Source organism: Xiphias gladius, chromosome 10 (assembly GCF_016859285.1).
Source record: "Xiphias gladius isolate SHS-SW01 ecotype Sanya breed wild chromosome 10, ASM1685928v1, whole genome shotgun sequence".
Lineage (NCBI taxonomy): Eukaryota > Metazoa > Chordata > Actinopteri > Istiophoriformes > Xiphiidae > Xiphias > Xiphias gladius.
Genome location: NC_053409.1, coordinates 21,900,781 through 21,914,750, shown reverse-complemented (window position 1 = coordinate 21,914,750; position 13,970 = coordinate 21,900,781). Strand labels below are relative to the sequence as shown.

Below are 13,970 nucleotides of genomic sequence, written 5' to 3'. Positions count from 1 at the left end.
AAAAACAAAAACAAAACAAAAAACGCAGATCCTTAAAAAAAAAATTCTTTTGTTGACCAATTGGTAAAAGAGGTTATTTACATTTCCAACAACTGTTGTCAAGTGCCATTTAATGGAATTAACAGTGGTAGAATAAGTACAAGACCTGTTGCAATATCATCATACACCTTTTATTTTAAAATTTCTTAAAATATACTTGAATAAGAATGAGTTGCCCCTTTCAGAAGTTCAAGCTACATTGTTTTCAGTGGCAAAACTGGAAATTTCAAAGTAAAGCATACAAAGTAAAACCAGAGCACTCTCTTTTTCTTCACTGATAATGTGTTTCCACACATCTATTTTATGACGCTTATGAAACTAACTCTGGTACTGTAATAATAGAAGCAATGTTACCTTTAGTGAGGTTAGGCAAAATTGAAAAAAAAAAAAATCCCAAATTTGAACAAACATATGCAAAAAGGTAATTAAATTACACGAATATGAGTAAAAATAAAATTAGGTAATTTCAGTCTGGTTAGTTATCTTCCATGCTTCCATATTAAAAAGATAAAATAACATCCTCAGTTAGTGACTTGTGTTGCTGCAGTCTCACCTTTAGATTAGAAAAAGAGACAAAATGACACAGAAGTTATGAAACAGTGCCTCTTTATTTTTTCCGCACTCACTCCAAAATGCATATTTACATGGCATGCCACATCAATACAGGAACTGACTATGGACACAATCGATAACACGTAGAATCTGCTCTGGGAGTAATTAAGGGCAAGGGAATCATCCCATGAACAACCAACCAATAGATAACAGAAATGAAGCAACACTTGTATAACCAGACCAGCCATAGAAAAGGGTTCCTCTTAAATTGGGTTGTTCCAAAGACTTAAAAAGTGATAAATGTCCAGTTGACATGTACTGAACTTTTCACATTGGTCATGGAGGGCCGGCGTCACTATCCAGTCAGAGATGGTGATCATCTACACTCTGCAAAAAAAAAAAAATACACGAGGCTGTTCAAATTTAGGATGGACTGCAAGGGCAGATGATCACACACTCTGTTGGGAGGGGGGGACATTTACAACAGTAATTCATTGCTGGTCAACTCCATTAGTTGTCCAATCTAAGTCCTCTAAAATAGTGTCCTCCTTGTTTAAAGTAATAATCCCCAAACGCCGTGTCCTTTTGAGAGAGAGAGAGAGAGAGAGAGAGAGAGAGAGAGAGACAGGTAGAGACAGGGAGAGAGAGAAAAAGGGACCGACTCCAGAATATCCAAAAGAGGGGGAGAGTAGTTAAATACATAAAAACACAACTCAATATACGAGTTTGTGTGAGATAATGCGAAAATAACAAAACAAGATTCTTCTGAGAGAGATCCATTGAGAAAAATGTTGTCTTTGCACAATCAGTATTTCCTCTGTGTTTGGATAGACAGTCTGTTGTATCAACATTCAAACACACATCCTCCTCCGTGAGTCATTCACACACACAGTCATTCTCACTCTCTCTCTCAACCACACACACATACTCTCTCTTGCACAGCCAATTACACATGCAGTGTGGTTTCTGAATAATGGGCTGGCCACATCAGATCAGCCCCCTCCTCTTCTTGTAGTCCTCCAGGTTGAGTGACCTGCGGGGAGCGCCGTCCTTCACCGGCAGCGCGTTGGAGCTCACGGACAGAGACTTTGCTTCTGCAGAACACAAACAGAAAATCAATATGTCTGTGCTAAATTACTATGATTGACATCAACAAGCACTTTGTGCAGCCATAAAGTAAATCTTCCTTCCATCATAATATCTTCTGAACCATAACACAAATGGGAAAAATCATCTTACCTGCATTGGGAACCTGTAGGTCAATCTTAACATCAAAATCATGAACTTTAAACAAGTCCTCTGAGAGGTCAGTGGTTGGCTTGGGGACATCTTTGTCTTTCGGGTTTGCTTGTCCCTGTAACAGAGAAACACACAACAAAAGATATTCAAACTCCTCAGGGTAAAGACGTACAAATCAAGTTCTTAGTGATAGCGCTAGTTTCCGATTGGACATTTCCCTCTGCAAAATGAGTTATTTTCTGCCTTACATTTGCACATGGTCAATAATTTAAAATCAAACAGACTAAGGAAATGTCTTTCCATTTTCTGTTGGCTGAAGACAAAATGCAAAACGTGTCGCAGCTGGAGCAACAGCACCGCAATGATGCAACGAGCAGGCAGTTCCCTGTTTGCACTACGTTCCACTTGAACAGGAATACAACCAGGATTTGGCATCATTTGCAGCTACCCAAACAAACTCAAGTGAAAGAGGTGAACAACCTATGAGGTCAATCCATTTTTACTGTGAGAGCACAGGGAGTGTCTTGCTTACTAGTTTGTTCTTCTCTGCACTGGAAGGATCTGGTGTTGACCCAGAGCCGTACTTCTGGTTGAGATGAGCAAGAATAGCTGCATGGACTGACGGGTCTCTGGCCTATAGAACCAGGAGGGGCAGAAATGACAGATTAGTTTAACAAACTTAGATTCAACAGTGTTTAAATATGTTGTACATCCAAAAATGGGCCATTAAGTAATTATAGAAATCTTACATTTGACACCATGGTGGGTTTGCACTGTCTTCGTGTGAAAGGGTCCATTTGTTGGTTTTTGGCATTTTGTCCTTCAGCCTGTGAGAGAATACGGGAATAAAAACGGGGTTATTTCAACAGCAGTATAGCTCGATTAAATGTTAGAAACCCCTTATTTTAGCGGCGCGCTTGAACAATGTTATGGAAACTAGTGGGGGCTCGTGTAACCGTGGGACACAGAACTCTCATCTCTTCACATGCACTGCTTAGAGTGGCCTGAAGCGAAACACAGCGTGACGGAACACTGTCACACTGGAGCGCTGCCACATTAGGAAAACATCTGAAGTGTGGCAACCACTCAACAAGTTGGAGGAGATTAAAGATATCATTTGCAACTAGTGAAAAAAGAGACCGTTTTTTTTTTTTTCTCTTCAGAAAACACAACCGACTGGTAAAGGTGGAGTCTACTTGTGTCACGCCCTTTGCTGCATACAACAAACAAAAACAACAGGATGTGAACAGGGTGCCACATGGATGTTTTCCACAAATCAATTTTCAAACACTTCCGCGTTCAGTATAAAAGTGCTAATATGTAGCCTATGATTGTGTTACAATTTATCAATTGCAAGCAGACGTATAAAGGGTGTGAAAAGAGGTGGACACTTACCACGAGAGCTTTCTCAGATTCAACGATATTCCAGCTTCTGTTCCTCTGATTAATGTAGCTGGATAATAAAAGATTTAAAAAGAATTCTGTCACAAAAAAAATTACCTCCAAAAGCAAATGGTGATAATGTTAAGGACTGTTAATTTTAAAATATAAGACGATCAAACAACTATGTTCTATCTACAATATAGATACATAAAGTGTCCTTGAAGCATAAAACTGATGCCACAAACTCCCCCAGGTTTTATCAAGAAGTCGCTGTAGTTATATAAAAAGGTCTTCAAATTCAAATAAAGTAATATAACAATATAAAATAAGTGTAGCTTGTGTACCTGATGGCAGAGATGTTCTTGGTCCTCTGTCTGTCAAGTGCTTCTGCCCTTTCCTCGAGCTCGTTCAGCTCGTCCTGGATCACTTTCACTTTCTCACCGTCGCCGCTCTCTTCTGCCATGGCCTTCAATCAAAACAAATAAGAGGAACATCGGTAAGAGCCTGACAGACAGACACAGATGGTTATATATTTAGAGGCACTACACATTCTGGGGCAAATTTGTGATATGTGCTTTAATGATTTGTGAGTGCGTTTCGGTCAAATGTTACCTGGTTGGGTTATTTGCTCACAGCTTAAGTGAATCTAGCAGTTCAATATCTTGACATTCAGCACATCATCAAACAACATCTTTTACATATCAGTTTCCCAGGTGCCAGAAAATACTGCAACTGTTCTTTGATTTCCTTTACCTTATCTTTGAGTAACTGCGTTTTCTTCATGGCATAATTCGGTGGTGCTTTTCGGAATCTGTCCTTCTCTTTCACAATCTGCAGAAAGTAAAGAAACAGAAATGTTTTTTTGTTCCTCTGCGTAATGCGCGAAGAAGCTGATTTAAAGAAACAGACTTACATCCTCTATGTCTTTGTCATTGAACTTGTAGTTCAGAGCTTCTTTGATGGACTGCTCCTTTTTGGTGATCTCATCCAGAGTTGGGACTTGCATCCCGGCAACCATCATCTGCAAAAGAGAAAATCAACACACAAAACTTTTACCTCACAGCCTGAATCGAATGTTCCCCTTTGTCGGACTTCACCGATCATTCAAAAAGAGTTTTCCCTCTTTTTGAATCCACTTACTGCCTCCTTCCACTTCATGAACTCGCTTTCTGTAAACTCCTGATTTGAGACAAACTCGAGCCTGAAAACCCGCGTGTCACCGCCATGCCTGAGGAAGATAGACAACATGGAAAGGGCCCATTTTTATTGAGCAGCGATAATGGAAAAAAGGGTTCTTTTAAGTGATTCTTGATCACCTACTTTAATATGTATAAGGTATACGTAACTGTTTACCTACCTTAATTGTAATCCCTTGTTTGTTCGCGTTGATCCAAGTTGGTAAACTTTCGCTGTCTCCACCACATCCACAATTTCAGCAACCTTTCAACAACAAAGGAGGACTAAAATTAAACCAAACTTCACTGATCAGCCATTATTTAACTAAATCTGTTTCTAAAGAGTCCCAGATCTTCCCCAACACCATTACACAACAGCACATTGCTGTCCAGTACTGAACAAAAAAAAACTTTTCCCAGAAGCCAAGCTCACCCTATAAACTGGTTTACTGCTGCTGTTCCCGATCCCTATCCTCACAAAGCAGCCGGTCACAGTCTTAGCAAAGAAGGGCATGTGGCACCAACGCTCCAGCTTGTTTCTGGACAGGCGGATCCGGTTGAGCTCATCTGGTAACGAAACAGGCTGCGACTTCGGTGGAGTCTCCTCTTTTCTATTAGCAGAAATGTAACGTAAAGAGTTAGGTGAAAAGCAAGAGGAAAGGTTAGTCTCAAGGTAAATCTTTTATTGCTTAATTATGAAAAGCGGGATACTTACTCATCATCATCATAAGACGATGAACGCGAACTCCGATCACTTTTGACTGACGACTTGTCATCGTCTTCCTCCTCTTCCTCCTCATCATCAGAATAAACCTCGCTGGTCTTCAGGGGCTGACGTTTGGCCAGCAGTTCCGCTGCTCGCCAAAGAGAAGCGGCGTCAGTATTGAGAACTGAATTCATTGTCACAACAATCACGTCACGAGCAAGTTAGAAACACCCACCCGTTTTGTTTTTCTTCTTCTCACGTTCAGCCTTCAGTTCTTCCATGGCCTGGGACTTTTTGTCAAGTTTTTCGTCACGTTTGGATCGTCTCTCCTTGTTGTGTGACATGACCTAGAGAGGGGTGCACATTAGAATCACACACGCAATGACATCAACAAACCAGTGTGATGCTGCAAACCGTACACTACATTAACCTGTAACTTTAATGTTGCTTTCAGTAGGAACACTGAAAAGAAATGGAGCAAGTGCAACACAATCAATATTCAGTCATAAAGTAATCTTAAAAGGGGTTGATAGACATAACCTGAAATTTTCACAAAATAGGTTTGTGCAGAGAAGATTGTACACTAGAATTTATTCTTTATTTTGATCTGGTATGTTTTAAAAATAACCACGAAACTGGACTCACCACTTGTGTGTCTTGAACCTGAGATTGCTTCCTTTTTTCTTGTTCTTCCTCCTGCTTCTTTTTCTTCTCTTCTTTCTCTTTCTTCTTTGCCGTCTTCAGCTTCTTCTTAATTTCAAACCTGCCACAACAAACGTTGCCTTGAATGAATAAACAGTGAGCTCCCAAACAGCAGTGTAAAGATGCCAGACTCTGACCAATGCATGAATGTTTTTGCTTTTTATTGCAAGGCTGCTGTTGAGAAATGTGATGAGGGAAAATGCTAAGGGTGGGGGTTAAAGTGGGATTTGGCAGCTGGGGGAACCTTAAAATTCAAAAACAAAGCACTAACTATTTAGGTATTGTATGCGATGTACCATTTTTGACATTTTTCCTCCCACGTTATCGCCACTCACCTTCTCTTTAGCACCTCTCTTTTCTCAATTCTGTTGAACAGCTCTTGCTCTCTCTCCTTCTCCGTCATCTGCTCCAGACGAGCTCTGTCCTCCGCGTCTCCCATCAGGTCGTCGTCATAACCATCCCTGAACACCTCGTCCTCAGAGGAGTCCGAGTCTGAGCTGGAGGAGGAACTGTTGCTCTCTGAATCGGACACCTCGCCTGATAAAGAGCAATTTATTGACACAAACAGGAATCAATCGGCTGGCTTCAGATCATATTCGGAGCAAAGTAACACTAAACAAGAACACTTAAGTGTGGGTATGTACTGGACCCATCTGTAAGTTGGTCTCAGAGCCGATCAAGACAATTATTAATTGATCAGTATTGGCTACATTAAGCTTGACCACATTCTATACCTTTAATTTAACCCACTGTGCTCTCCCTACACCGATTTTCAAATGTCTCCCTAAAAAGATTATGTGTATAACGTTTGGCAGTGAAAAATGTGTTTTAAAAACTTGAGTGGCTAAAAATAGGAGAGAAATGGAACTGCTTTTAAACTGGAGAATGAGCACAGCCTAACTGCTTCTTGTCATGGTTACAAGATCTAAGTTTCACCAAATGGCAATAACAACTTTTTTCAACATGGCTAATATGATAAAGTATCAATATAAAGTACACAATGAAGGTAATTTAAAAGTTATAATCTCAACTTTTTTTATATTTTGCAGAGCTACCCATATTTAATACTTTGTTTACTTAATTTTTTTTAATTAATGAAAGCAGTTAAAGAGAGGCTGTGATGCAGGCTATTTCTTGCTTTCTTGCCAAGCATATATTTATCATCGTGTACTGGATTTTGACCAGATTTCCGGAATTTTCCCCAAAGACTTTTCCAGTTTTTCCAAAAACTTGTGAGCCCAATGCAGGACAATGTAACACAAATAAACAAAGAGCAGCTGAGACGCTACACCGTGCGCCAGCTGGGATAAGGGGGATGAGTGAGTGAGTCACCTAATCACAGCCGCCTAAAATACCTGAGGACATGGCACCCTGTGACGTGTGTAATCACCGTTCAGAATATGTCTGGCCATTCTGCTTTGCATTTCTGTAAGATGCCGTTAACATGAGGATGTGTGTCGGTTTGTTGTGTGAAACTGAGCTGCTAGTTGACATCTGCACAACTTCCTCCACGACAAGTTCCTGAAATGTTTTATCAGAAATGCTTACTGAGGCAACCAAAGCAGCTGTGGCTTTTGAGATGAAATGGTTAAACATTCTTTATTGAAGACGCTTGTGGCAATGACAAAAGAGGAAATTAAGAAATCTTGCTTTCAGAGAATAAAGCATTTTCTCCGTGTATACTGAAGACACCTACCCTCCTCAGGTGCAGAGCTCTCAGCTGAGCTGTCTCCATCAGAGCTGCCAGATGCCGTTGCTTTATTAACCTTCTTCTTCGTAGCATTCTTCTTCTCAGACCCTTTCCCTTGTTTAACCTTCTTTTTGCCTTTGGTGCCACCCACAGTCCACTGGACAAAGGAATGAAAATAAATAAATAAATAAATAAATTTTGGTTGTCAGATAACTGTAACTGGCCAAAAATGGTGGCCTATTCTCTTGTGCCTGATAACAACGAGAGAACTCTGACATGTCTAAACTGTATTTGAAACATTTTTTAAATCGCAGACTGAAAAGAGTGAAGTCTTTTAAAGCAATTACAAAGGCTGTCATACCTCATCATCACTGTCAGATGTCTCGGAGTCTGTAGAAGCCGCAGGTTTGCTAACTGGCTCTTCCTGCTCACCTGAATCAACCCTTTTTCTCTTTGCCAAGGACAACAGCTCCTGAAATTGAGAGCACAGTGATGTGGTTCAGCAAGAACATCCAGTAAAACCACAAAGTTCAAAAAAATTTAACTGTAATGTCCTGTAACTGTAGCCTTGCTCATATGCATCATGAGAGGACATCTTTAAATACATGTGTGTATAAACCCAGACCGCACGGAGAATACACTGGGATCCAATACTGCAAGCTGCATTCAGACGTGAGATGCATATGACCTCATATACAGTGTGAATGTGTCCTTGGTCAACATTAAGGACTGACTAGCCAGCTTTGCAATGTGCATATAGTAGAAAAAACCTCCCACACACAGCTGATAGACTAAGACAATGGTATGAAGGTTGTACCTGTGGCAAGCTTCCAAAGGACCCCACAGCTCTTCCTGACCAGCACTACAGGCAGGAGCAAGTGTGTATTTTTGTTCAGCGGCAGTCAGTTTCCCACAGGTAAATTAACATGTGAGCAAGGAAGCAAAATCTTATCACAAGTGGTCATCAAAACACTTTCTGATGACGCAAATAGCAGAAATTAGTCTCAACTTGATTTTCTGTAGAACTTTAATTGAAGATACTAGCTTTAACAGGGCCAGAATGCATTTGAGCAAGATCGCACACAAAGGCAAGAATGTGAAGCTGCAGCCATTTCTGCTCTAAGAATGTGGAAAAGCACTGATCCTTGTGCACCGTATCGCATCAGCACTGCTACTGAGCTTATTAAGCTAATCGATTAACCGCCATGATGTAACCAATTCACATAAAATACAGTTTCTTTGCCTCTTTCATTATAAAATTCAGTGTCTCTGCTATTAGAAACATTGTATTTTGGGGTGCCGGTTTTTAGTGTCACAGCAATCCATGGCCTCATGTTACCTTTCTTAAATATGATGACAATTAGTTCCACACAGTGAAGTTTACAGATTACAGATTGGGGGAAAAAGATTTGGGAGCACTGGTATCGGACAGGTACTCGGTATGGCAGAGTTACAGTAGTGGAATCAATAGTGGGAGAGAAAAAGCTGGATCCCTACTTTGGACTCATAAGTCTGATCTTAACATGTGCAGACATCTGATATGCATTGCTGGCTTCCTCGTGGTGAACTTAAAACGCAATTGTAGAGAACTGACCAGCTCTTGAGACAGCAAAAACTGCTCATGGTCTGAGCATCATCTGGTCATCTGTTATTCCCTACGTGTGCATGAGTTGTCTCTGAATTGTCTCTTTCAGGCAATGGACATGGAAGTTCACTAGTGATCAAATAGACAAAAAAAAAAAAAAAAAAAAAAGAAATAGCCCGACTGATGATTTGAGAAACCAGGGCTCTCTGGACTCTGGACTTTTCTCTGTTCTGGTCATCTGCAATTCACTGCATGTGTGGGTTCGCTTGAGCGTCAACTACTTGGCAGTGCACGGTCAGGTAACGGACATGGGGGTTTTTATTGAAGCAGCAGTCCTGTGCAGCTCTTCGGACTGACATGCTATAGACCGCAGAGCTCCTCCGTCAACTTGCCAGCGCTTGTTTGACAACAACACCGAAATAGCAGTCCAGCTCATTGACGTCATGCAGGAGATAAGGTTCTCCGAGCTAAATCAAGTGCGGCTCCACTACGGTCTCTGTTCCTGCAAACACGTCCCAGTCTCGTTTGGTCTCAAAGCTACCTCACAAATCCCCAAACAGCGTACTACTCGAAACCAGAAAGAGGCCTATGGCGCGTTATTTTCGTGGCAACACTGCACGACTGCTAGCGTTGAGTGCATCTCTCGGAATGTAACCTTACCGTTAGCATAACTTAGCTGCCTGATGCTAAGACACTGCTTTCCGTACTACCTCAAACACTTTACCCGCGTGCCGAATACCTCACAGAAACACTTGAGAAAAACCTAACATTTGTTTGTCTTTGGGAATGGCGTGTTTACTCAGAAAATGAGGCAAAGATTGTGAACAAGACAGGCCTATTCTCAGCGAGGCCATACACAGCGCAGTCAGTTAGCAGGCATTAGCTTCACCTCAAACTGTGTGCAACTTAAGACGCAATCGCTTCTATCAAAATCAGAAAAAAAGCGCACCTACCTGATCTAAATTGTCGTCGCTAGCACTGTCTTCTGAGTCAGAGTCAATCACGACCCGACCTTTCCGCTTCTTTACATTCACCATGATTAGCTGCACGGCTAACCTGCTAGCTACCTCTGTGTCGTCTAAATGTTTGAGGCTAGCCGTTGCTACTACCTAGCTAGTTGGCTCTGCAGTCAACCACACAAAGGCACTACTGAGCATGCGCGCCCTTATTGATACTCTGGTTGCCGCTGGATTTTACATTTCTGCCAGTGAAATAAAAATTATAAATATGATGGTAATCGTCATGTCTTTTTATTAATTCGATCGAAATACAGAAAATGAAAGAGTGGCGTTCATAGTTAACCGAGATGGGAACTACGTATCTAAAGTGAGTGCATCGGTCAGGACAGTAATCTTTGGTGCACTAAGGCTGCACTCAGGTCCGCGACGATTGGACCGTTAACTGTTGTGTAGCATTTCTGTGTGAATGTGTGCTGCGCGAAAACCGAAACGCCTCAGTTGGATTTCCTGTGTGGACCCGGACAACCTTGGGTTTGTAAGCGAGTGCACAAGGGCAGTGTATAAAGTTGTTTGTGAGTTGTAACGGCGCTATAAAGACATATCTTTATGGCGTAATCAAGACGAACACGAACAAAGTCCTGCAACCCGGTACACCATGGCCAGAGTAAGTGGAAACAGATTGTGCCAGCCGTTTATTCGGTGTATCATATATCTTCAGAATAATGTGAATCCCCTTTATTGTAATGTATGGTAACATTGGCTATGTATTTTAGCCTTTTCAAAAATGTAGCCAGCCCTAAACAAGTGTTTTCATTATGGTTATCCCATTACCGTATAATAAACTTACACAACAGAGGTGTCAAAATGAGGATAACGCTCATTCAAAAGCGAGTGTTACCTGATTCAAAAACTGCTATAGTCTTCTTAATTAGTTATTACTGCGAAACAAAGAAAACGAAGCAACTCTGTACTCTTTATGTGTGAATTTAACTATTGATTAAGTACAACAACTGGAATAGATTTACAGTGTCGTCAGTTTTTCAGCAGCTGCGGAGATGGTTATGGTTACCACCAGAGGGGGGAGCTTGCTGGCGCAATAAACAGCAAAGAGACACAAGTCAGACACACGATAGATGACATATGGAAACATACTTATACCAACAAACAAGCTGACGCATATTTCAAGACGAAATCGGTGTAGCTGAAGAGCCTGGCAAGCCACTGAGTCAAGAGATAAAACAAAAAAGCAACTGATCATTTACTAGAAGTCCTATCATAAGTGATGCACCTGTGAACAGGACCAATAAAATAAGCAAAACACAGAATTTAAATATTGATCACAGCCTATAAAGTCAATGAATACATTTTTTTTTAAATCCAAGAGACTGAATCTTGATTATTCATTATCACCCGGTAACTCTAGTGTAATGACACCACTTTCCTATGTGATGTATCCCAGCAGTGAATCATCCAGATCAACGCTGAAATGTCCCTGCCAAAGACGACACGTCTCCCCTCACTGAGGCTGCTGAGCTCCATCCACCACCACCAGCAGCGGCTCCTCCCCTCCATCACCCCTCTCACTGTGCCCAGAAGAGCTGTGATCCAGGGTGAATACCGACGGCCCGGCCAGCCCAAAGAAGACAAGTTTCCATGGCAGAAGATTAAGTTTGACTTTGTGAAGGGTTTGGAGGGAATAAAGAAGCATTTCACGCTGCTGAAAACGGAGTTCTCTGACCGCTGGGTCGGTCCAGAGGGCAAACCAATTCTTGAGCACATGCTGGAGCAGAACAGAGTGATATGGGAGTTCAGAGGTCCGGAGAGTCTGGAGCAGTGGACGGTGTCCTCAGATCGTGAGATGGGAGGCCAAAGCGAGGTTTACCTGAAGCTTGGCAAAAACAATAATACCTGTTTTCTCTATGGGACTCTGAGCTCAACTCCTCCAAGGGACGGAGAAACACGCTACAGTGGCTACTGCACCATGCGTTCAAAACAACCGCTGGTTAGTATGCTGCTGTTCTTCCCTGTCTGAAGTTTGGGGAACGATACATTCACTTTTACTCAGGGTGGGAAATTAATAGCATCCAGGACCATAGCTATGATAAGGACACCGACCTTATGTCCTCTGTGTTTTGGGTTTTTTTTTTTTTTTGAGCAGTGGGGGGCAGCATCCTGCGAGATGTAGTAATTGTTTGACTTCTGCTTAGTCCAGTAAATAAATAATAAAGGTGTCAGTATTTCCCCGACCGGAATTGTATTCTTGGCCATTGAAGAGAAATCTTTGAAAACAGGCTTTGGAAAATAAAATTTAGAGAAAATGTAATTCAACTGTAAACTGAACTTTTTTTTTATTGCAATGGATTTGCTTGTAGCTGTGAAATCTTTCAGTCCTAGCAGAAAAAGCCAGGAAATGTATCAGTATTTATCATTTATCATTGGTCATGTATGAGTTTAAAGATTTGTAAATATTGCCAATCATGATGTTTTTTATTTTTTGTGTGTGTATGTAACTTCTCTGTGCCCAATTGTCCTTAAATTCACATTGTTGGGAGTTAGATGACTACTACAGCTGCACTAAAAGTTAACCACGCCGGACATTTTTGCCTCTCCTAGGCTTCGTTTGATAGGAAGAAGCACTACGACTGGACCAGCTTCAACACGCTGCATTTGCGTGTACGTGGTGATGGCCGTCCATGGATGATCAACATCGCAACAGAGACATACTTCTCTCACCAGAAAGACGACATCTACAGTTACTTTCTGTATACCAGAGGAGGACCCTACTGGCAAGACGTCAAGGTATGATGTATAAGGTACAATGTATAGAGCAAAAAAATATAAAAAAAAAAAAGTCCTGTGTCATTCATATGGGTTCTGGTGAGAAGATGTATGGGAGGAAAGGTCTCAGAATTCGGAGCACATTGTTACTGCATTTGCTGCCCTTTGACTTCCAGGGATAAGCAGTGATTCTAATGCTTAGGTGTTACTTATTTACAGATACCTTTCTCCAAGTTCTTCCTCACACATCGTGGGAGGATACAAGATGACCAGCATCCTCTCTGGCTGGACAAGGTAGAGCGAATTGAAAATGACAATAAAATGGCACCAAAGACATACAAGTAAACTAAGCCATGACAAAGTTACATGGTTTAGTACATTTGCATCATTGCCTAAAGATATTTTTAACCTGCAACCATAGCATTCTGATAAATTTTGTTCCCTTATACACCATTTAGTTTTGATTTACTACGTCTGTTTGTATTTATAGGTTAACACCATTGGATTTACCCTGGGTGATAAAGCAGACGGTCCGTTCCAGCTGGAGATTGATTTCATTGGCGTCTGTAAGGATTATGCACACACTGAGGAGTTTGCCTACGAGGTGTACAAGAGGAATCCTGAGGTTTGACGGCAACTATTACAGTACTGCAGGTGAACTATCATTGAATAAGAGCTGCACTCTTCTGATATTATAAATAAAGAAATATACCACACTCCTGCGGTGGACAACCATTTACACCCCACCCACCACTCTTGGAAATAAGACACTGTTTATCTGTATTCTAATACATGTACTGTGATACCTCCCTATCAGCTATTTCTTACTTGCAGAGTTTAGTAAAACTCAAGAAGTGCATTTCTGGTTACATGTGGTAAACTCTGACTGAATCAAACATTTACATTGTACGGTAATGGGGAGGTCCTTTATCCAAAATTACTTAAATTGATTGTCAGGGCTAGGTGAAGGAGATAAATCAGTCTTAGCTTAGATGACACTGTACCTTTAAATTACAGGACATTAACAAACGTTTGCTGCTTGCTCTCTTCATACAAAAAAAATCAAGTTGTTTCCATGTCCTGTATTTGTGACATGTTCCATTAACAATAAAAATATTTTCCATGTGAATTCTGTATTTTCTTCCTGTTTGATATATTTTGT

The 13,970-nt window shown here is 41.1% G+C and overlaps 2 protein-coding genes across 5 annotated transcripts; one reads left to right on the top strand and one right to left on the bottom strand.

Moving 5' to 3' along the window:
• Positions 1-628: 628 nt before the first annotated feature.
• Positions 629-10,212, bottom strand: rtf1 (RTF1 homolog, Paf1/RNA polymerase II complex component). The gene is made up of 18 exons (XM_040137844.1): positions 10,025-10,212; positions 7,848-7,958; positions 7,493-7,643; positions 6,132-6,333; positions 5,740-5,857; positions 5,330-5,441; positions 5,104-5,242; positions 4,822-4,999; positions 4,571-4,653; positions 4,354-4,441; positions 4,127-4,234; positions 3,967-4,044; positions 3,558-3,679; positions 3,226-3,283; positions 2,580-2,657; positions 2,363-2,464; positions 1,831-1,945; positions 629-1,685 (listed from the first exon to the last, which is right to left on the bottom strand). Exons 1-18 carry the CDS (start codon positions 10,106-10,108, stop codon positions 1,579-1,581), a joined length of 2,034 nt encoding a protein of 677 aa, XP_039993778.1. The 5' UTR covers positions 10,109-10,212; the 3' UTR covers positions 629-1,578.
• On the top strand, positions 9,278-13,914 carry ndufaf1 (NADH:ubiquinone oxidoreductase complex assembly factor 1). 4 transcript variants are annotated; one of them, XM_040137847.1, is made up of 5 exons: positions 9,278-9,370; positions 11,490-12,032; positions 12,644-12,829; positions 13,028-13,102; positions 13,299-13,914. In XM_040137847.1, the coding sequence occupies exons 2-5, from the start codon at positions 11,517-11,519 to the stop codon at positions 13,437-13,439; spliced, it is 918 nt and encodes a 305-aa protein (XP_039993781.1). In that variant the 5' UTR covers positions 9,278-9,370; positions 11,490-11,516; the 3' UTR covers positions 13,440-13,914. The 4 variants fall into 4 exon arrangements, with proteins under 4 accessions (XP_039993781.1, XP_039993784.1, XP_039993782.1 ...); XM_040137850.1 differs by having other exon boundaries at positions 9,287-9,370; positions 11,493-12,032; XM_040137848.1 differs by lacking the exon at positions 9,278-9,370 and adding an exon at positions 10,253-10,694 and having other exon boundaries at positions 11,493-12,032.
• The last annotated feature ends 56 nt before the right edge of the window (positions 13,915-13,970 follow it).

Bases quoted from the DNA above. Each gene is read 5' to 3' on its own strand.
- rtf1 (XM_040137844.1), bottom strand. From the start codon at position 10,108: ATGGTGAATGTAAAGAAGCGGAAAGGTCGGGTCGTGATTGACTCTGAC. The intron at 6,334-7,492 runs GTAGGTGTCTTC...GCTCTTTATCAG, and splicing joins GAGCTCTGCACCTGAGGAGG to GCGAGGTGTCCGATTCAGAG. The intron at 5,000-5,103 runs GTAAGTATCCCG...TTCTGCTAATAG, and splicing joins TCGTCTTATGATGATGATGA to AAAAGAGGAGACTCCACCGA.
- ndufaf1 (XM_040137847.1), top strand. From the start codon at position 11,517: ATGTCCCTGCCAAAGACGACACGTCTCCCCTCACTGAGGCTGCTGAGC. The intron at 12,830-13,027 runs GTATGATGTATA...ACTTATTTACAG, and splicing joins CCTACTGGCAAGACGTCAAG to ATACCTTTCTCCAAGTTCTT. The intron at 13,103-13,298 runs GTAGAGCGAATT...TTGTATTTATAG, and splicing joins ATCCTCTCTGGCTGGACAAG to GTTAACACCATTGGATTTAC.